Here is a 21,907-nt window from a genome sequence, read left to right on the forward strand (position 1 = left end):
GAACGGTAGCTGAATGTAAAACCTGGGAAATAACTACAGTGATTATCTTATAAAGGTCAATTTACCGATGTTTCCTGACAATGTAAGTATGACGGCTTGGGTGGAAACACTGAACGGGTGGAGCGGCTTGGCGGGGAGGAGGCGGGGTGTGTGAGGCAAAGGCCGGGCTGCAACCAGCATCTGCAGAAGTTGGGAGGAAGGAGGAAATGACACATCTGGCTGTCCTGTCCCTGTGTTCCACTCTGAAGCCAACACGGGAATGCTGCTGGCAATCCACCCCTCTGAGGTACTGAGAACATTTACAATAAGCTTTTTAAGCACATTTACATAAACTTGCACACCTAAAAAGCAGCCCTCCAAATAAGCAGCAAGAGATTCAATTCAAGATTAGGTAATGCAATTCAAAAACTCGTCTTTTATCTTACCTAAAATAGGCTGAAGCCCCTCAGTAACTGAGGCCTGAGCTTACAAAGTGTGAAACAACTACCGTCTGCATTTGGGGATCCCTGCGTTTTCACACAACACTGAATCTATCAAACCGAGCCTCCGTAACCTGAAAACCTTCTCAAAGGTAATTTCAAAGCACTGTGTATCTGGTTTAAAAAGTGAATACTATAATGATTGTTCCTATAGGTATTAATATCCATTCAAAAATTCCCAAATAAGGCTCAGCAATTAACTTTTTTTTTTTTAACTTTACTATAACATTTTGCAAATTGTTACATTAAATGAATATTCCTGGTAAGAATCGCTTCTCTACCTCGCTTTCTCGTGGTGTGTAGAACCTTGGGGGATTACTGAGCTGCAGAGTCATCATCACTTGTTATTTCATGGCAGAAGTAAATGGGACATCTAGCATTAATAGATTTAAATCTTTTAATGCTTCTTTGGTAGAGTCCAGAAGGGTCAGTGAGGGCAAGTCTTATTAATAGATCTTCTGCAAATGCTACTTTTCAGCTACAGAGTAGCTGGAGGAGTTAAAGACCTTTGTTTAAAAATATTCTATGTTAGGCTTGGTAACAATCTGGTTACAATTTAGACACCTTAAAGCATTAAAAGTGATCTCAAATCACATGTTAGAATGTGATTCATCAAGATCTGCCCAAATGAAGGTGGGAGTGTCAACTGCAGCTGCCAGCAGTCACCAGATCTCAGCTCTGTCAGGCCCACGTTACTCCCTAAAACATCTGTGTTTGGGAGGATTTCTTGTTGGCAAGTCCTTAGTAGAGCTAAAGGAAAAATTGCTTTTTCTCAGTTTGGCTCATTTGTTGGACAGAGATTTTACCCCACGTACAGTGACTGCACAAGGAGCTCCCATGCTTTAATGTAAGACTACTGACAAAACTATGTGTACAATTTGGTATTTCAAGGGTGACTCTGGATGGGCAGAGTTTAGGTGACACATAAGTTTTTAAAAACCAGACTGCACTGTTATTTCTTAAGGTGTCTTAAAGCAACCTCTTGCATGAGAAATGTGAGAAATGTGCTGCTTGCCTGTTCCAACATGGTATTCACAAGGTCTTTGTCTGATCTTTTCATTGCTTTGACTAAAATTGCGAGCTATTATTGGGGGGGGGGGGGGGGAGACATTTTTTATTAAATAATGTGTAAAAGTTCACAGCATATCAGAAGCTTTTCAAAGAGCATAAGCATTTCCAAAAAGAGATAACCTGATTTGAATTAAGGTATGGTGTCAGTGCAAATCCAAAAGTTGGGCTGCGCAAAGATTCCGCTCTTGATGCTAAAGCTGTCCAGTCTGTGCCATTCTCGTGGCAATTACATGCCAATTATTTATTTTTTTCACTCAGTTCTTGTATCGAACTTGCTCCAAAAACAGACCCTTCCTACAGAAACCTGTTAAGATTGCAATGTAATTTAACGTAAGACTACGGACAAAACTACGTGTACAATTTGGTATTGTACAAAAAGCAACCTTTCTTATGGGTAAATTTGATTTGTGGTCAAAATTTATTTTCAGCAGCTTTTGTTCGTTGCTCTTTCTGGCAAAGGTCTCCTTTGTTCTGGGGGCTCTCAGGGAAAGCTTTCCTGAGGACTTGGCTGGATTTGTATTGTTGGGGTTTCTTTAATGTAATCTTCTGGTTTAAAGCTTTCAGTTCTTACAACCTATGATTATTATGGTTTATATATATATATCTATCTCCCATTCACAGCGTAGAGAAAGTACCAACGGCCTCTAGAAGCTAGCTGGAACTGGATTTTTAAGTAACAAACCCCATTTTCTGTTATTTAAAGATTATTGCGGAAGGGCTTGGTCGAATAATCAGCACTTTGGCCTCTTCCCTACAGCACCGAGGCTTTTAATTCTCTCCCGGACACCCCCCTGTTTGTACGCTGAGGCGCCTGGACCCCCGGCCGCCGCCGGCCGCCAGACCCCGAGCCGGGCCCCGCCTGCGCCGGCCGCGTCACCGCTGCCCTCAGCCCCTCGGCGGGCGGTGTACGCCGCCTCGATACACAGGCAACAACCCCAAACAACCCAAACCCGTGAGGTAAAAGTTCTCCCTTATTTCGGTGACATCACCTCTAACGCACCCACAGCCGCCACCGGCCGCTTCTTCACCGGCCTGAGGGGTATTTTCGTGCCCCGCCCACCTCCGCCACCACACAGGCGCTTTCTCTCCTCCCATTGGCTCCGCCCGCCTGCTGTCGGCGGGGAGCAGCCAATGGGACGCGGCGCGGCGGGAAGGCCCGCCCTCCGTGAGGCGGCCCGCCGGAGCGCCGAGCAGGGCGGGGGTCGGCGCCGGGGGTCGCCGCGGCGGACGGCGCCCGGTTGAGGCGGCGGCGGTGGCCGGCGCTGGCGTGCGGGTGGCGGCGGTGAAGCGGCCATGAAGGTGAAAGGGCGGGGGGTGTTCCCGCCGCTGGGAGAGCGGCTGCTCCCTCGCTGCGGGGAGGGAGCAGGGGGGCGAACCGGCGCCGGTGGGACGGGCTGTGCCGCGCCGCCCTCCTCGCCTCAGCCCGCCGTCCCCCCGCGGGCTTGCCCCGTTACCGAGGGACGCCCGGGCCGGGGGCCGCCTTGCCGCGGGGCTCCGGCGCCCCTCGCTGACTCAGCAGCCGGGCAGGGCCTGGTGCCGCCGCCTGAGGCGAGCCCCCGCCCGGGCCGCGCACTGCGGCCGCTGTGGGTGGCCGGCGGCGGCTGAGGGACCGGCGGAGCTCCGGGCGGGACGGTGCGTGGGGCTGGGCCCGTGAGGGGGCGGCGGTGGGGAGCCGGCCCGCGGGGGGCGCGGCGGGGCCGGTTCGCTCCCTCAGGCGGTGCTTGGCGCCCGGGGCTGCCGCTGTGCTCTCGGGCGAGGGCCGGGGGCTGTGTGACCGCGGGTCTCCCGGTTCGGTGGGTGCCCAGGGGCGCTCGAGCCCCGAGAGCGCTGTGCTTCGTCTCAGGGTGGGTGCAGAGGTGGAATTCCAGCAGTACAATTAAAAAAATATCCCTTCTGCTGCTCTCCTCATGGTCTGCCACCTTTGGTAGCATGTCCCGCTCGCACAGGTGTGTCAAGAGCAGCATACAGCCCCCCAGCTTCTTGGGGTGGGGGTCATACTGGGCTGAAATTCTCCCTTAAAGCCAACAGCAAGAGCAGGGAAGTTCAAACGTGGTATTTTGCCCCTATAGGATGCACATAAGGTATGGAGGGAGAAGGTAGCTGATGGCAGCATTAGAAGAGACTTTGGAAGTGGTGACTGATGTCGTTGGAAAGGGTTTTGGTGCAGGAATTGGCAAAATTTTAATTCACCCTCAAGGGAGGGAGTTTTTGGTTTAGTGTGTGTCACTTGTGTTGGTGCTTTTCAGCGTGTCCTCATTTCTTGTACAGAGTAATAAGAGTCTAGACACTGTAATTCAATTATCAGTTAATGACACGAGTGCATAGAAAGAATCCACAGCTGACTTAAGTAGAAAATTAATGATCCCCAGGTTGCCTTACCTTTCACCTTAAAATGACTGCTTGGTAGTAAGCGTAAAGAGATTTTCTGTTTGATACTAACAACATTCACATATCCAAACAGGTAACAAAAATTTCCTAAGTATGTATTTGTTTAGTGTTGACAGTGATGTCTGAACAGTTGTTACAGGCTCTTGAATAAAGTAACTGTAAGAAGCAGGTGGTAAACTATGGTGCAAAGGCTGTGGTAGCATCTGTTATGTCGTTTTTGTCCTCATGTGTACCTGTTGTTGCTGTGACTCCCTGAAAAGCCTGTAGTCATATAATGAAGTAAGTTAAATTCTGACAGACCTTTTTGATTCATTATTTTATTTTTGTTATTTGTACGTGGCTATTTTAAAATCTTTTAAATGCAAAGCTAGCACATCAGTTTTCAAGAATATATGAAGAATTAATGTTTCTGCAACTGGCAACTTTCCCTTAAGACAAAAGGAAATATTTTGTAAAATTCCCGAGATTTTAAACTGGGAGCTCTCTTGGTTTAAGTAATTGGTTTTCAGAATGTATTTCTGGAAAGTTAATTACTCTTGCTTAACAGACTAGGATAATTATGCATAACTTGTTTTGTATAGGAAAACCTAATACTGATCCGTTTCCACATTTTGTTATGGAAAAGTAGAGAACAAGTCTTAGCTTGATGATGGTTTAATGATCACAGCTGTCTGATTACGCAGTGGACAGGCGCCAAGTGTGGATCTGTGAGAGCAGCCACGTGCTGGGGCTACTGGTGCCTTGGCTGGAGGTCAGGGAAGGGCCACTGCAGTTCATCCCCCTTGAACTCCCTTTGTAGGAAGCTTAGGGAGGTTTTTCTTGTGTGCTGGGGGTGCCCACTGCGTGGAGATTTCTTGTTATGCCTGGGATGAGTTTTGCTCTTGAAAGATCTATAAAATTAGACTAGTGAATTTAATTTGTTGCATGTATATTTGATGTTACAACTGCCCAGTGTTGCGTGTTGTGCAACTTAGAAGCAAAATAACCAGCTGTGTTCGCTATTTTGCTGGATTGCAAGACTTTTAATGTCAGCTTACAACAGTAACAGTGAAGTGCCAGGTTTGTGTGGGTTGCAGAGATGCTTTTGATGTTCCATACTTGAAGCACTTGTGTAAAGGTGGTGTTGCAGGACATGTTTGGTCCTATGGCATTGTTTCTCACAGCTGCTCGAAACCAGAGCGAGGACTCTTTTCTTACCTTTTGTGCTCAGTGGTTTGGTAGGAGACATGCTGGCGTCTCCCCACTTACTGTGTTAAGTTCCCACAAATGTAACAGGACTGTGTTTGGTTCAGGGGAAATGTGCAATTTAATACAGAAATTAGTCTAGTTACTACAGGAATTAAGGCAGCAGCATTACTGAGCTGAAATGCCTGTTCTGGTTTAGGTTTCACAGCAAGAACTACAAGTTTCAAAAGCAATTATTTTATGTCTTCATGCTTTGGAAAAAAGGGATGCTGCCCTGGAATGAAAACCAGCACAGCTCTAACCAGCGTAGTTAAGAAAAAAAGTATGAAAAAAAAAATTGTGTTTAAAGGCTGTTGTGCTTCCTTTCAGAAAGAACCTGATGTGATTGTTTGCCTTTTTTTTTTTTTTTGAGTAGGTTTCAGTGAGCCACATGACAGTGATTAAACATGTGACCTGAACAACTTGGGAGTCCAAATTCCAGCTTTAAAGTAGAATATGCAATTTTGGTAGAGAATGTAGCACTAAAGGCTTTCAGGAATAAAAAGTAGCAATTTACTTAGGTATTTACAGTTTTTTGTAGTGTTTTAAGATTAAATCATGTGACTCAAAACTGAAATCCAATCAATATAGGATAATTTCATTTAGAGTTATTTCAGTTTTTCTTGGACATTTTGTAAGACAACAAGACAGCAGGTTCAGGGGGGGTCTTGAAAAACATTGCCCTCTCAGAGAAAATAGACTGCAACTAGTTTCTAGTGAAGATTGGTTTATTACTTTCAAGTTTGAACACACAGAAATTTTTTTTTAGAGAGAGTTTTACTGTGAGTCATACAAGAGCAGGATTAGTTCTGGAGAAGATCCTGCAGGGGACAGCTCTGCTCTAATTATGATAAATTGTTGTGTTGCTGCCTGTCATCGTTTCAGGTTTTGCCTCTCACCTATGACTGGCTGTTAGTCCCTTCCTTCTTTGCTCCACTATTGCGTTACCTCCTCAAATTCCTTACCCTTTTTGTGCGGGACTCTGCTAGAAAAGGAGTTATGAAAGCAAGCGCCTTGTGCCTACGTTAGCCTCGCAGAAGCAAATCTTACCTACTTTGGTTTTGCAGCTGAGAAGTGGAGATTATTGGGCTGTTATAGGCATTAGTGTGCTGAATTCCTGGTGCTCCCGGGATTCAAGCCACATGCTTTTGGGATGATGACAGATGGAGCTAAGTAGCTCTTCACTAGCAAGTCACATCTGATGTGGGCTTTCAGATATTAATTTTCCTTTTTTTTTTTTTTTTTCTTTGTAAATGTTTTCAGGCGGGAGCTACTTCCATGTGGGCTTCCTGCTGTGGATTGCTGAATGAAGTCATGGGTACCGGTGCGGTCCGTGGCCAGCAGGCTGGCTTTGGGGGAGGTGCTGGCCCGTTCAGATTTGCACCGAATACAGACTTCTCAGCATATCCGTCTCCAGCTGCGGCGGGCGCTAACATAGTTTGCAAAGCCTGTGGACTTTCCTTTTCAGTTTTTAGGAAAAAAGTGAGTATATTTCCTATTACATAGTGTTTTTACTCATATGAACTGATCTGTAGGCATACTGGGAGATGAACGTGTATTTTTTTCCTTAGATAAGGAAACCCGAGGCGGATAGCCAGGCACTTCCTCCCTCCCTTATTCTGAGGTCACAGGAAATTAATGTCAGATGGGATTAGAAGTTAAGAGGTCTGATGTTCATTAACTGGTGACACATTGAATGTGGTCTGCCCTAAAAATGAGTGAGATATGTGGTTTAGCTTCAGAGTTTTAAACCTTAAAATACATTTGCTTTTGAAGATGATACCAAACATAGTGGTTGAGTACTGGAATGAACAAATCGGGTGGTGGAGAAGCTAAAAGCTCTCAATATAGTAGCACAGCTTCTTTCTGTGAAATGCTTGAGTAATTCTGTTCATTTCCTAAGCAGGTGTAGTTCTGTTGCACTGCAACAGCCTCTCACTTCATTTGGAGGCAGGTTAGTAGGTTAATGCAGCTAAATAAAATTGAGATTGTTAATATTATTTCTATGTGTCATGACTGTCCAGCATCATTGTTTTGTCCACACGGTGACCTAATTCTCTGCAGCTCTCTCAGATAAACATGAAGCCTCTTTCCTCAGTTCGTGTTCCTTCAGTTTTCCCCTTCCTGTGTGTCCTGTTGTTTGCATGGCAAAAACTTCATTGAATTAAGCGCTGTATAGGATCATTTTCTGAAACTAACATTAATTTACCAAAATCCTGAAAAGCTTGGAGCATTCGGATTTGTTCAGTGGATGAAAGTCTTGCCTGTTCTAGCTTTTGTATATTGTAGGGAGTCTTTTGAACAAAGCTCTGTTCAGAAATGGCATCTGGGCATTTGGGAGCATTTACTTGCCACGTGATTCATCACGTTTAAGGCTACTTTGAATTCTTTGAGTCAATTAAGAAGAAGTTTGTTCTTTAGGGTTTGGGGATTATACTGTGTTTTACATATGTGAAAAGAGCAGTGCCACTTGGTCTATTCAAGACTATTTCAACATACCATAAAATTGACTGGCTTTCAGTTTTGTTTATTGTCTAAACTACAACTTGAGTACTTTAATTTGTTTATTCACAATGTTTTTCCACTGAAACCTCAAATCAGCTTGCAGCAGTGCTACAGAAGTGATGGACTGCCTTGGAACATCTGCAAAACTATTCGACAGGGCAGTTTTCTAGACTTAAATTCTTAAAATCATATATGTCAAAACTGACAAAGGAAAGACCAGTAGTAAATTATGTAGCCTGGAGAAGGAAGGAGCAGGGTCTAGATTTGTTTTCTGTACCCTGCGGCTGAATGGTTGTTTTCTCTTTCTCCTTAGCACGTGTGTTGCGACTGCAAGAAGGATTTTTGCTCAGTTTGTTCAGTCTTAAAAGAGAATCTTAGAAGATGTTCCACTTGTCACTTGCTGCAAGAAACAGCCTTCCAGCGACCTCAGTTAATGAGATTGAAAGTAAAGGATCTGCGTCAGTATCTGGTTCTCAGAAACATACCGACGGATACTTGCAGGGAGAAAGAAGACTTGGTGGATCTCGTGCTGTGCCATCATGGATTAGGTTCGGAGGAGGACATGGACGCTAGTAGCTTGCATTCATCACGGTCACAGACTTCGGGGTTTTTTACTCATCCGTTTTCTATGTCTGTATCAGTGTCGTCTCAAGGAGAACTTGCAAACAGAAGGGAAAGCACAGGAAATGGAACACCTTTACGGGTACAATAATTAATGTGTGGTTTATGGTATAGCATAGCTTCTTTTTTTTTTAAATTGGTAATGCATTGCTTTGAAATAAAATGCCAACTGGTACGGTTTGGGGTGGCAGGAAAAATGCCTTTTGTAATGTTCTGTTTTCAGGAGAGGTACTAGATAAGAGTACTAGTTTAGTTGATAGAGATGACTTAAATTGATAACCATCAGTAGCAAAGGAAACTTCATCATGTCATTGTCATCTGTCATCAGTTTGGTTTAAAGGAAAATGTTTTATAAGGAATAATGTGTTTTTATCCTGATTTAGTTTCATTTTGTCTGCAGGGACAAATGGAAACATCTTCTATAAATAATGAAGAAGAAGAAAGTGCAGAAGAGCAGGTGAGAGATGAACTATCCAAAGAACAAATTTTTGTCATGTGACACCATGAAGTGTGTAGGTCTCTGTTAACGTGTAGTATCACGCCCTAGTTCTTTCAGAGTTGGCTGTGTCTAGCGGTGCACAGCTGCATACACTTGCTTTAAAAAGAGTAAAACTTCAGCCAAGCTGCTGCAGCTTAATGTAGCACCAGATCTGGTGCTCTGAACTTATTGAGGCAGTTAAAAACGTACAACTGATGTGTTTCAGACTCCTGGATTGTCCAGAAAGCGAGCGAGGGCATCTTTGTCCGATATTTCAAGTCTGGAAGACATTGAAGGGTTGAGTGTTCGGCAGCTGAAGGAAATACTTGCGTGTAATTTTGTCAACTACTCAGGATGCTGTGAAAAATGGGAACTTGTGGAAAAAGTGAGCAGACTATACAGAGAGAGTGAGGAGAACCACAAGACACGTAGGTTTATATTTTATTCTCACTTCCTTCAGACTACTTCTTATTTTCTAGTTTCCGGTAGCTGGTTCTGCCAACAGAAGGACTTGGTATCTGACCTGGTCTGCTTAGCTGGGACAGCTGGGAAGTGGGTTTTAACAATTGAAGGTACAGGTAGAGTAGTTGAACATGGTTCTGGTGATTAAATGAAGCTTTCCAGGATTCTGCTGGGGTTTTCTAAGGCTTTTTTTTCCCAAGCTCGGAGAGCTCAGCTTTCATGGTGAAGGTAAAATTGCACAACTGAGAACCAGTTCCTCAGCGAACATGACACTTGGCACCTCCACGTCCTTTATTAGGTTTCACGGGGCATTGGGGAGGGAGCTGCTCAGTAGCCGTCAACAGACCAAAGCAATTCAGGTCTTTTACTGCGGTACAGAATTAAAAGCTACAGTGGCAGAAGTCCAAGTTCAAGTGGTTTGGTGTTGGTCCATGTTTTATGATCAAGTGGTTCTGTGGCTGCTGCTCAGTGACGGGTATTGTTCTGCCTGCTGTTACACTCAACAATGAGGCTGTGTGACTGTAGGACAGCCACAGGCTGATTCCTGGGTGTAACGTATAATCTGAGGAACAACTTTTTGATGTCATTACCAGCTGGAAAAGGGCCTGCCTGGCTCGCCATTCCTGTGTCCAGCAGCCAGGCTGTACAGAACAGGGGACTGTGACTCGAAAAAGTCAATAGCCCTGGGCCGCTGCATGGCCGCTGCAGGACCCACAGTGCGGTGTGAAACAATCGGCTCAGTGCTCAGTGTGTGGAGGGGGATGGGGAGGGTGGGGGATGGTCAGCGAATGTCAGAACATGGCTGAGGTGAGGCCCTGGGTTCAGTCATGGCTTAGAATTGAAAGCCTGGCTGAAATCAACCTTCAAGCTTAGGCATCGGTTTATTTATTTATTTTTAAACAAGATCTGGCAGAACATTTGGTTATTGATAGGGGACAGTGGCTGTTGGCAATGAAACTTGACAGGTTTTATTCAGTTCTGCCACATTTATGGCCTACTTAAGGCTTCCACTTCCCAGGCTGCTTTATTATTATTATTGTGTTTAATCCTCTGAGGACAGTGTGCTGGCAAACAGAGCAAGCTCAGAGATGGAAACCCAACATGCTCGGAATTCTAACCTAGCGGGTTATTTCAGTTACTATGTTCTGAATTGGAAATGCTCTTGGAATTTAAAGCATGAAGCCAAATATTTCCAATGTTCATTTAGGGGCTTCCTAGTTCTTGTTTCTTTTGCTTTTTTGAAGAAATTAACTGTTGTGAGCGGGAAGCAGCACTGCCTGCTGCTGAATTAGCTGCTCTGTGTATCTTAGCAGTTGCCCAGCTAGAACCGAGCTGGTTTCCCAGGGCCCGAGTGCCTGACCTCCCTCCCTGTTGGTTTGCAGAGGGTGAGAAGATGCAGCTGAATGAGGACGACGATAACCTGTGTCGGATCTGCATGGACGCCGTCATCGACTGCGTCCTGCTGGAGTGCGGCCACATGGTCACTTGCACCAAGTGTGGCAAGAGGATGAGCGAGTGCCCCATCTGCCGACAGTACGTTGTGCGGGCTGTGCACGTGTTCAAGTCCTAACCCCACTGTGGGTGGCTGGAGTCGCCCTTCCAAGATTTCTGAGGGCAGGAGTGCGAACCCCAGGGTGTCTGTCAGCTTTGTAGTTCTCAATAAACGCAGCATTTTGAACATCAGGATCTGGAAGTTTGTGAAACACTTTTCTACAGCGTACCGGACCCTGCGCTTGGGCAGTGCGACACGATGCTGGTGTGTGCAGTAATAGCGCTGCCTGATGCTACCTTACAACCCCCAAACTGTTTGAGTCAAACTGTTTACACCAGTTCTTGCTCTCTTCTGAAGAATATCACCTCCGATTATTGCGTTCAGTACCCAGCATCTGGTCAGGAAACACCTCTGCTTGACCGTATTAGCCTGTTACCTTGTCTAGTGCATTAGAAGCAATGACTATCAGTTGAATATTCAGCTTTTATGTAATTATAGAATGTAACTGTTCTGACACTGTCCCTGCAACAGTGTTAACAGTATCAAATAACGACTGTAGACAGCACTGCCATTAACTGTACCTGCACAAAGCCCTGAAGCAATCTATTTTATATTTTATGCCAATTGCTTCCTTCCAAATGTCTGTTGTTACACACGTACTGTCTGGGCCCTCCTCTGTACAGGTACAAAAAGCTTCATTGCTTTGCAGGGCTCTGCCATGTGGCATCCAAATACCAGTTACTTAAGTGTTTTTTAGTTTAGGAATAAAATATTTTTTTAAGAAGGGGTATAGTAAACCATACTATTGTGATCCTTAATCTGCTCATGCCTATTGTAACTATTAATGTGTGATGATTGTACTCCATGTGCCGACAACCTGATGTTACTGTGAATACTAATCAGGGTGATGACACGATGTGCTGCTGATATGTGGAATGTACGGTGTTACTGACCTGCACTGCAGAGGGGAAACACAGCGTTTGTTCAGAGACTTTTCATGTAGGCTGAGCTTCCTGGGGGCTGCGGTGCTGCAGGCAGTGCCCCCAGCGGGGTAAAAGTGCCCTCTCCAGCAAGGATGTCCAGCTGGGCCTTGGGGGATACCTGTGACATGGCCGGGGGAGGAACAGCAGCTGGGACAGCTCATGTTTTGGGGACAGGATGCCCATGGCCAAGCTGGTGTTTAAGCTCACTGTAAGAACAGGAGGCTGCCCTGGCTGGTTATTCTTTGAGCAGGGTGGGTTGATGGCACTGCAGTTGCTCCTTGGAGTTTCCCACCCGCCAGGAAAGTGCCAAGGCCAGGTTTTGCCTGGGCTGCAGCCCCCGGAGCTCTTACCTCTGCCACGCTCTCCTGCCTGTTCCTCATCTTCTATGTGAAAAATTCAGCTGGCTTGAGAAGGTAGCTCTTGCACATGAGATACACAGCCTGGAGCTGCTGCTGGTTATTTTTCAGAAGGGAGCAAACCTCTCCATGGCTTCATTTTTTAGAAGTAACTTTTTAATGGTACTTAATTGCTGGAGTCTCTGTTCTGTGGGTAAGCTAATGAAGAAAACCATACCCTATGTGTTAATTCCATGCTGATAATTTCATTAGCCACACAAGCTCAATAAAGATTTGTGATGGGCTTTCTCAGCCTCTGTCTCTTTTCTTACCCAGGGGCAGGAGCACTGCTGGTTACTCAGCCCCAGCTTTAACATTCTCTGAGCCCCTAGCACTGATCCGGGCAGATTCCAGCTGGAGGAAGGTCTCTGGGTGTATTTTATCCCCTCAGCGAGAATGTACTGGAAAATGCTAGCAGAGAGGCACAGGACACAGCCCAAACGCAGCCCAGGAACAGAAACCCACAGAGCCAGCGCCTGTTTTTGTACAATCGTTTATACAAATTCAACAAAGGTAAAACTGCATCAGGAAGGTCTACGAAAACAACACCGTACAACAATGGCACTTATGAATGCAGAATTTTACAATCAGGAAATAACCATGTTATAAACCTTAAATGAGAACTCAACTCACACTTCAAAGAAAGAGAGACTACGTTTGACCATTTATTCTACTGCTGGACTCACTGTATAAATTAATTTTATATTGAGTACAAGAGCTCATGCTACAGAGTGAAACCCTCCTATGTGCAAAAGCTGAAATTGGATTTTTTTTAAAATTTTGAGAAAAAGGTGATTTCTATACAGATAAAAGTGTTTTACTTCAACTATAATTTACACCTTATTTCCACAACATGCTTATGTCACTTCTGAAGTATACAAAGCAGGATATAAACTTCCATTAAAACATGCTTTAAGTTGAAAGTATTAACCTACTTTTCCTGACCTGGGCACGTTTGTAGATAGATACTGTCTACGAAGTATAGGTTAAGTTCTCGCCTACCATAAGTAAAGATAAAAATTGGCAATCAAAACCGAAACACTGGTAATGCATTCAAACATTGCATAAATAATTTTTAAACAATTTTTGTACAAAAATAGTTCTGCATAATGTAAGATGTAACAAAACAAAACGTGTTAAGAAGGCAGAAATGCAGTGCGTGGTCCACTTTAATGACACCAACTTTTTTTGTTGTTGTTGTTTCAAGAAATGAAAAGCAGAAATCAAATTTACACTACCAAGCACATGCTGTGGTACTTTAAATAACAGTATTTCTTGGAGATCAGTCATCTTCCGGGTGTGAACAATTACCATCAAATAACAGTCGCCTTATGAATTTGCATAAGAGCCAGTGCAGGACATCCCAGGTAGACTGAATTAGTGGCACAAGTCGAAATTCTTAACATGGGTAGTTTCACGTTGCTCTCTTCTCAACAAGAGTTGTAAAATCCAATCGCGGTATTTTCCAATATTCCAAGTTCCCAGTTGAAAATAAAATCCCTACGTGTTCTTAGTCCCTTCCCCCCCTCACCCCAGTATTTACACGTGTCCTTTAACTAACTCAGTTTTTGCAGAAGTTTTTCTTCCACTTGCCCAAACTGAACACTTACTGACATTTCTGCGATGAACTGCTCGCAGCCCTCTTTTGTCACTTGCTTGCAGTACCTCAGGTCTATCTGGCAGATGTTTCCACAGCGTTTGAAGTAAGACAGGCACTGGTCAGTAACCTTATTGCAGTCTGCAAGAGAAAAACCAAGGGGGAGAAGTTTAACAGTGCGCCTTGGTTTGCTGTCCAGCAGGTTGGTTTATCCTGACTGCTGTAGGTCCTTGCTGCCCACCCTGTGCTGCCAGTGAAATCGCCTGGCCAGCTCCATTGCCCTTCTCTGATCCCCGCAACTGGTGTAACCACCGTGATAAAGCAAAGCATGCCAGATTCGTGGTGGTGTGAAATCCCCTGGGAGGAGGAGCGGGGTGCAACGCGCAGCACCAAGCAGGAGGCAGCAGCTGGTGGAGTCCCCGGGAGAGGCCAGGCAGCTGCGGAGTCCCAGGGAGAGGGGGGCGTTACACGGGGAAGAGCTGGGCAGAACCACTCCCACCCAGGAGCGTTTCACTCAAGTCTAACACCAACAGGTGATTCCTGCGCTCCCCACCTCCCCTGCGCTCGTGGTGCTTACCTGATAAATTAATTTCCGTTAATGAATCCCGCGTGGTGGTTCCAACCGCGGTCAGCAGGTTAATAGACTGATCCGTCACATGATTACAGTAACTAAGATTGAGTTTGGAGAGCAGAGGCATGTGCCTTATGATCAGCCGCAAAGAAGCATCTGTGATATCCAGGCCAGCCAAACGCAGCTCTACTATGTTCCGTAGTTTACTCCGGTTGTCGATCTGACCTGGAAAGCGGAGGCAGCAGGTCACTCCCACAGGTCTCACCCCGTGTTGCAAACATCTGCAGATCTATATGAAATGCACTGTGACACACAACACTGCTGTCCTAAGTCAACTTCAGACGCTTTTGCCTGACTGGAGCTTTGGAGGGGACATCAGCATGAACACTCGTCTGTTTTTGGAACAGGCACGTGGACAAAGCCACCTCCTGATTTCAAAACCAAAGGGATGAAAGTAACTGCAGGGGCCCAGCGGAATTACAAGTCGGGAGTAAGCAGTAGGCTGTGCAGTGCATGCCAGAAAGCAGATCTGATTTGCTCAAAATTTCACCTGAGCTGATATCCGGGCGAATGTGGCATGACCCACAGAACTGCTCCTTCCCTGAACTGGAAGAAAGTGTTTCCATACTCTCTAAAGTACACCCGTTGCAGCCTGAAGAGAAGAAAGTCAGACAGAAAACTAGCACAGTGGCTCAGACGACTGAGAACATCACTCGTTATCCAGTGGCTTCCAGCGAGGAGGTGTGGCAAGGCACGACTCTGACCACCTCGCGCATCAGCAAAGCCTGGAACCCCACCAGCGCCAGCCGCGGGGGCTTCTGCCCGCTGCCTCCAAGGGGGACTAGCAACAGAAGATGCCGCAGAGCGGCTGGGACAGGTCTCTCGCGCGCCTCCCGCCCGTTACCTGGCCGGTTATCTGTGGGTGGTGACAAAAGGTCTCTCATTTGTGCGTCTTTCAGTCCTTCTGCCCACTGCACGTCCAGGGTTCGGAGTAAAGGACAACTGGAACTACAAAGTGCCGACACTGCTATCCATGAGCACCCTGATAACAGCAGGTCTCGGAGACCTGCAGATACAGAAGAAGTTGGAGCATGCGGCCTACCCAGAGAGACATCCACAGTGATCTCAGGCAAAGCCCAGTCCCATTCTGAGGAACAATCCCAGCACTCCAGGGCAAGCAGGGGCCCCGGGAGCCACCTCCTGCCCAGCTCCCCAGCTCTCCCACCATCTGGAGCTTCATCACTGTGGGTGACAGCAGACCCCCCCCACCCCCGGCTAATCACATCAGCACAGGCACTTGCCACAGCACCATGACCTGTTGACAAAGCCCTGCCCCACATCAGTTCACCTAGCACCTCAAGTAGCCACCACGGAACACATTTCTGGTCCATTTTAAACCTGCCCATACTTCATTCCTACATGTCTACTCCTCTCCTGGGATAGCCCAGATCCCTGTAGACTTTCCTCCAAGACTGCAGTTTAGAGACAAACTGGTTTGCTAAATTCGGTGGTCAAAAAACATCACTTACCTGGCAGTCTGTTGATAAGCCAGCTCAGCTGCTTTTTAGATATATTTGTCCAGCTAAGATCAAGGGTTACAGGCTGTCTCCTAATAATGCCACTAAGCATAAGTGGAGTGATGGATTTACAATGGTTTAAATCTATTTTGGTCCATAATCTTTTGTCACAGCACCTACCCAAAAAGAAAAAAAAAAGCCAACAGCACTTAATTTGGCACTGGTTTTGATTTCTGCAGACTTTAAAAGGTGTCATTAAACAGCAGGAAAAACTACAGCATTTAACTGAAAATAGCAAAAATCAGGCTGAGCAATGCTAAGATAAGCACAACAACACACAGCACTACATGGGTTTGGAGTTTCTCCATCAAATACATCAGGCAATAAAGCATGGAATTATTTCCACAGAATTACAAGTGTCACCAACTTTAGATTACTAAAATCCGTTTTCTAGCCTGAAGACAAGCCACGCCTTCTTGCTTACCTTTTGAATATAAACACTGCTTTTAAATGTCACTGTCCTGATTTCCCCTGTGCTTTTGTTACTTAAAATACAGTGAATTTTGTTTACTTAAAATACAGTGAGTTTTGTAAAACAGATCCCCCTGCTCTCCTGTTCTGTGTGTTTGTGTTACTCCTGTCAACGCGGCTTACGTGTTTTTATGCTCTCTTTATGGTTCTCGAAGGGCAACAAGCAGGAAGTCCTGAAGAGTGTGCAAGATTCTGCATTTTCTCGTTTTCTTCAAAACCACCACACGTAAGTGGAAAAGGCATTTACTAGCTTTCTGTGACACCGAGAAGCCCACAGAAGAGACACTCCACACACATCATCTTGCACCGAATTATCAACCTCTCGAACTTCCTGTCACTAGACTGTGCTAGAAAGGAGCCTCTGTTACGATCTGCCCATCTGTGTGCACATTACAGTTGGATTTGAGATGACAGCCAACTCTACTGCAAGTTCAGTGAAACATAAATCTGTCCACTAACACTTCCTGCTGCTGTACAGTCACCGACTGTGTCAACGTTCACACTCTGGTACCCCGAGCACCCAACAGACACACTGAGTAAATACAATTAACGAAGGACTCATCCATCAGCTCTGCTGGTACGGAACACAGCGAACAGGACCGCTCTCCACGTACCCTCTGCAGGGAAACAATCAGCACAGCCCTCTTGAGGAGAACACTGAGGGCACGGGAGATCTTCGCTGTATCTCAATAGGTATTTAATAGCTGCACTGAACAAACAACCGCATTAGCAGTCAGCAAGTCCTGGGGGCAGAATGACACCAAGACTTAGCATGACCTAGACTGGCTGTTCCAGCAGCAAGAATGCTGTGGTGTCTAACTGCAGAACAGGCTGCTCTGGGGCACTACAGCCCTGGCAGGCTGACGCCAGGGCTGACACACACACAATTCCCATCAGAGATGCTGGGAACACTGCTGTTTCTGAGAAAACACCAGAAGACATGCTACTTCTCCAGACACTGGTGGCCACCCCTTCTCCTTGGGCTCATCAGAGCTTCAATAACAACCTGCACACCTCTTCTAGGAGAGGTTAGTGCCTCCAATCGCCCACTTCCCTTTCGAGCCCATCCCGCTACGCGACAGGCCTGGCTCAGTTTCCCATCCTCCTTACCATCTGTTCCAGGTCTTGCAAACTCTCATACAGATGCACAAGTCTCTATGACTGAGGTAGCTAAAGACAGCCATCCAGACTTCCCTCTGCATCACGTGGGCTGCCCCGTCATCCAGGGGGAGCGAGTCCGGAGGGGGGCTGATGGGAGGTGGCCGGATAACGTGCCGTTCCATCTGAATGCATTTGGGAGGAGAGAGCGAAGGCGGTGGCCGGGTTACTCCCCGAGGTGTGCTTCGCAGGCTGGGGATGAGCTGGTGCCTCAGCTCCCGGGGAGTCCCGTTTAACCCCTTGCTGAACCTATGGAGTCTCTCACTGTTGTTCAAAGCACGCTTAGGTTCCTCATTCTCACTCTCAGGTTCAGATTTGATGGGTTGGTGGTTCTCATTGGCAAGGCTGTTCTCGGTTTTTTGGATCTCCTGGTTAAGCTCCTTGCTGAGCTCCTTGCTCAGTTCCTTATTGGGAAGCCGCCTTTTCCTCCTCATCTTGAACTTCTTCTTGTCCCTGGGCTCGGCGCCCTCCGTGCTGGGACCTGCGGTTGGCGAGCTGGACCGTGACTGGTCACTATCCTTGGACCTGGGAGGTGCTTCTGGCAGGTCATCCTCTGGCTCCTGCTTGAGGCGCCGCAGGGGCTTGATCATGGCAGTTCGGTCATCTGGAGCCTTCCATGATCGCCGCTGAAAAGGAAAAGACAAGGGTTGACTATTTGAGCGAGAACATACTCAGCGATACTCCACACGCTGATGCTCCACACAGGCAGCCCTGCCCGGGGGGGTCGGGCTGCCTGCCAGCACGGGCCTCACCCATCTGAGCACAAGGGGTACATTCACCGGCCAAAGGTATCAAGTTCAAGTGCCATCATGGGTGAAGAGTCCAGCTACTGGCTCTCCGGACTCCAACCGAGTGATAAATGCATTTATTTACCATGCATAATCCTGCAGATTTAAGGGCCTTACTCATTACACAGTGGACAATTTACACACAGAAGACAAGCAGTGTACTACAGACAGCTTTATCCCCAGCAGGCCAGAAGAAACCAGGCTCGGGACACATTCACTGAGCACCCACTTTAAGCACTGCCTGCCATGCATTCATGCCCAGTGGCCAAAAGATCAGTCTCTGAAACCTCCCGAATCGCAGTCACCGCCTCGCATTGGGGCTGTGCTGCTGCACCCCTTATTGCTGGAGACTCACAGCCTTGTTTAATGACGCTTTAGCTGCTGCTTTACATCTTACTAAAAACTCTGCCTTCTCAAGCTTCCCCCACCTCTGGTGCATGGGGAAGAACAGGGAGCCTGACTGACAGGTGTGACACTGCTAGAGTGATGAGACCTCACGCCGACACAATCTCCAACACAACGCAGGCTGACAGGGGTCAGCTGGCACCTTCTTCCCTGCCCCGGTCACTGTTCAGAACAGCAAACTGCACTTCACTTGCTCACATTAATCAAATCTCTCTTTGATGCACACCAGGCAGAAGTGTAAGAGATGTAGGGACTAACACCAGGGAAGACTTCAAGTCTAATCTGATCACTACAAGCAAGAAAGAAGCCACCAACTGTTAAAATGAAATAGCTCTAATAAGACAAGATCTGGACTGGCAAGAAAAGGTTATATCAGAAGGTCTATACTTTTGCAATAAACTAATTGGATCAAGTCAGTGGATGTGCTCCTATGCTTCAGACTGCGGCACACAGCAGAGAAAGCTGAGCATCCTGTCTTTAAATTAACATATTATAAAGGAAGAGGTCACAGGAAGTTAATGACAGGTTAGAATAAAAAAAAATTACATCAGACTACTGGCAGCTTGCAGCATCCCTCACCCAGGGTACTGACGAGCGCTCAGTTTAAAGGTATCAAACTTCTGTTATCGTGCCAGATTGTGAGAGGTAATCAATACACGTGTGCCAGGTCATCGCTGGCTCCCTGGGGTGTCAGCAGGGGACCCCAGGGACGTGTTGCAGTACAGGCTGCCAAGGGGCTGCGTGGCAGGGGCAAGATTCAACGACACAGGAAGAGCAAAACATCAGTATAGAAAGAGAGTTTTACTCCTTGGGCCATCAGGACACAGCTTGCTGCTCTGTTTTAATATGGGACACCAGAACAGAAAATATAAAACCAGACACTGCAGCTAAGCTATCCTGGAGTGTAAAGGTTTCCATGAGAGACATATTCTGTAACTTCAAGACATAAACGGGATAATAAAAATGCCTGCAGTGACACAAGGACATGACTGATAGAGAAACCGGCTCACCATTCAGCTCACATGAGAAGGGATTAAAAGGGATTGAGAACACGTCTATTAAAAAGGCAAAGTACCTTCTTCCTGAAGATTTTGTCTTCTTTTCCAAGTTTTAGCTGTTGGAAGAAAGAAAAGTAAAAACCCCAAAACACGACATCTGTTGTGCTGTCTGGTGAAGGTTTGGTGATCCACAGCGCCTTCCTCACACCCTGCGGGGCTTTCACGGAGCAATTCAAGCCATCCATAAACACTGCAGTGAGCCCAAAGGGATGGGAAAAGGAAAACACGGCCAGAACGCAGGTATGTGTAAACTGGTATCGTGAATTTTGCACTCTCGCTCCACCAAAGCGACCCCAAACCCTATGTTTATTGCACTGCCTGTAGCATTCCCACTGTCGAGCCCTGCGGGGCGGACTGACCACCACTCCTTGTGAACTGCACACGCAATACAAAACCAGCCACTGATCTGGATTTTAAAGCCGTGAGCCGTTTACCCGTTAGACACATTAAATCTAGGTCCTCATTTCTACCTCCGCAAACCAGCATTTCTGTATATCCCAAGAACCGTATCTTGCAATCCACATGACAACTCGGTGTCCCCGCCTGGCCCAAGAGCTCTGACTGTCACTTTCAGGGAAAAGCTGTCTACACCGCTGTTGTGAGCAGCTCCTCCTCTTTGCAGGCTACAGGAGTCATTTCTAAAGGTCCTCTGACGGGTTAGGAGTATCGTACATCCCGAATCAGCCACAAAATAAGCTGCCGTACGCCACCAAGTGGATAGAGATAAAAAAGGTTCCATTAAAAATTGATTTTCACCTTGTTCCTACTCCAAGCATCTTGTCAAGACTTTTCAGTTAAAGTGGGTTTTCCAGTATTTTGAATAAAACAACAGCCATAGCCCAGTGTTTTCAGCCTCTGAACATCAACTGAAGTGTCACTCCAAACTACTGTCCTGTTAGACTAGCAGTTTTCAGAAAGGAAGGTAAAACATCACAATTTCTTTTGTAACAATCTGGGATCTCAAGATGAGCTATAAGCCAGAAGGCAAGAGACATCAGCCCCAACCAGCCCACGCGCATCTGTGTAAGCACATGAAAAAGTGTTTTGTCATACCCGCTTTCTCATAGTGGGTTCCTGGGGTTTCTCAAATTTCCTTTTCCTCCACAGATGCACTTCATCTGACTTTCTCCTCAATATTGAGTCAACTTGAGTCTTTTTGGAATGTTCCTCCGATTTCCGCCTGGGAGTTTCTTCGCAATCCCCTTTCCGTTTTGCAGCATCTGTTACTTCCTTATTGTCTCTGTTAATTTTCTGTTCCTTCAGCAATGAGCCTGGGAGATTTGATGCGTATTTGAATCCTGGTCCGCGCTTTTGCTTGTACGCCAAAGAGACACAAAACACAAACAAACTTTATATCTTATGCCTTTCTCAGCTCTTTGTCTAAGCTGCCTCCACCACTCCAACACTGGTGGGTTGATCACTTTGTAACAGATAAAATGATTAACGAGGAGTTAGAGTAGTTTCAACCTTACAGAATCACAGAGGAGTTTGGGTTGGAAGTGACCTTAAAGATCACCATCTAGTGCCACAGGCAGGGACACCTTCCCCTAAACCAGGGTGCTCCACGCCCCGTCCAGCCAGGGATGGGGCATCCACCCCCTCTCTGGGCAGTGTCTCACCACCCTCACAGTAAAGAATTTGTTCTTAATATCTAATCTAAATCTGCACTCTTTCAGTTTAAAACCATTACCCCAACCCTTCTCCTGTCACTACAGGCCCTACTGAGAAGTCTGCCCCATCTTTCTTATAAGCCCCCCTTTAAGCACCGAAGGGCTGCTACAAGGTCTCCCCAGAGCTTTCTCTTCTCCAGGCTGAACAACCCCAACTCCGAGCTTGTCTTCAAAGGAGAGGTGCTCCAGCCCTCTCATCATCTTCGTGGCCGCCTCTGGACTCAATCCAACAGGTCCATGTCCTTCTTATGTTGGGGGCTCCAGAGCTGAACACAGTACTCCAGGTGGGGTCTCACAAGAGCCAAGCAGAGGCGGAGAATCACCTCCCTCAACCTGCTGGTCATGCTTCTAACCTTCACAAAGTTACTTTTGTAACTACACACTTGCAAGTGTCTGTCTCAGTTTGCAAAGAAATAATGCTTTACTAACTCCAACAGACACTTCAGGTCTAGTATAATTGCTTCTGGGGTTTTTTTTGGTTTTTTTTTTTAAAGTATTTTCATCTTTGAAATTA

General features: G+C 46.4%; 2 protein-coding genes across 12 annotated transcripts in view; one reads left to right on the forward strand and one right to left on the reverse strand.

Moving 5' to 3' along the window:
* Positions 1 to 2,687: 2,687 nt before the first annotated feature.
* Positions 2,688 to 12,343, forward strand: RNF34 (ring finger protein 34). 2 transcript variants are annotated; one of them, XM_056329278.1, is made up of 6 exons: positions 2,688 to 2,849; positions 6,426 to 6,644; positions 7,981 to 8,370; positions 8,689 to 8,745; positions 8,993 to 9,194; positions 10,611 to 12,343. In XM_056329278.1, the coding sequence occupies exons 1-6, from the start codon at positions 2,844 to 2,846 to the stop codon at positions 10,796 to 10,798; spliced, it is 1,062 nt and encodes a 353-aa protein (XP_056185253.1). In that variant the 5' UTR covers positions 2,688 to 2,843; the 3' UTR covers positions 10,799 to 12,343. The 2 variants fall into 2 exon arrangements, with proteins under 2 accessions (XP_056185253.1, XP_056185263.1); XM_056329288.1 differs by lacking the exon at positions 2,688 to 2,849 and adding an exon at positions 2,962 to 3,182.
* Positions 12,344 to 12,575: 232 nt separating this feature from the next.
* The window catches only part of KDM2B (lysine demethylase 2B), a 125,931-nt gene continuing 116,599 nt past the window's right edge, over positions 12,576 to 21,907 (reverse strand). For 4 of the 10 annotated variants that reach the window (XM_056329215.1, XM_056329199.1, XM_056329253.1 and 1 more), the window contains 8 exons: positions 20,777 to 21,045; positions 19,741 to 19,779; positions 17,425 to 18,098; positions 15,796 to 15,959; positions 15,171 to 15,332; positions 14,817 to 14,918; positions 14,273 to 14,491; positions 12,576 to 13,836 (listed from right to left, as the gene is read on the reverse strand). In XM_056329215.1, coding sequence (XP_056185190.1) covers positions 13,655 to 13,836; positions 14,273 to 14,491; positions 14,817 to 14,918; positions 15,171 to 15,332; positions 15,796 to 15,959; positions 17,425 to 18,098; positions 19,741 to 19,779; positions 20,777 to 21,045 — 1,811 coding nt within the window. In that variant the 3' untranslated portion in view covers positions 12,576 to 13,654. The remainder of the gene's footprint in view (positions 13,837 to 14,272; positions 14,492 to 14,816; positions 14,919 to 15,170; positions 15,333 to 15,795; positions 15,960 to 17,424; positions 18,099 to 19,740; positions 19,780 to 20,776; positions 21,046 to 21,907) is intronic. The other 6 variants (XM_056329207.1, XM_056329230.1, XM_056329220.1 and 3 more) reach the window with 6 other exon arrangements.

The sequence above is a fragment of the Falco biarmicus genome, chromosome 1, assembly GCF_023638135.1.
Source record: "Falco biarmicus isolate bFalBia1 chromosome 1, bFalBia1.pri, whole genome shotgun sequence".
In the NCBI taxonomy this organism is placed as follows: domain Eukaryota; kingdom Metazoa; phylum Chordata; class Aves; order Falconiformes; family Falconidae; genus Falco; species Falco biarmicus.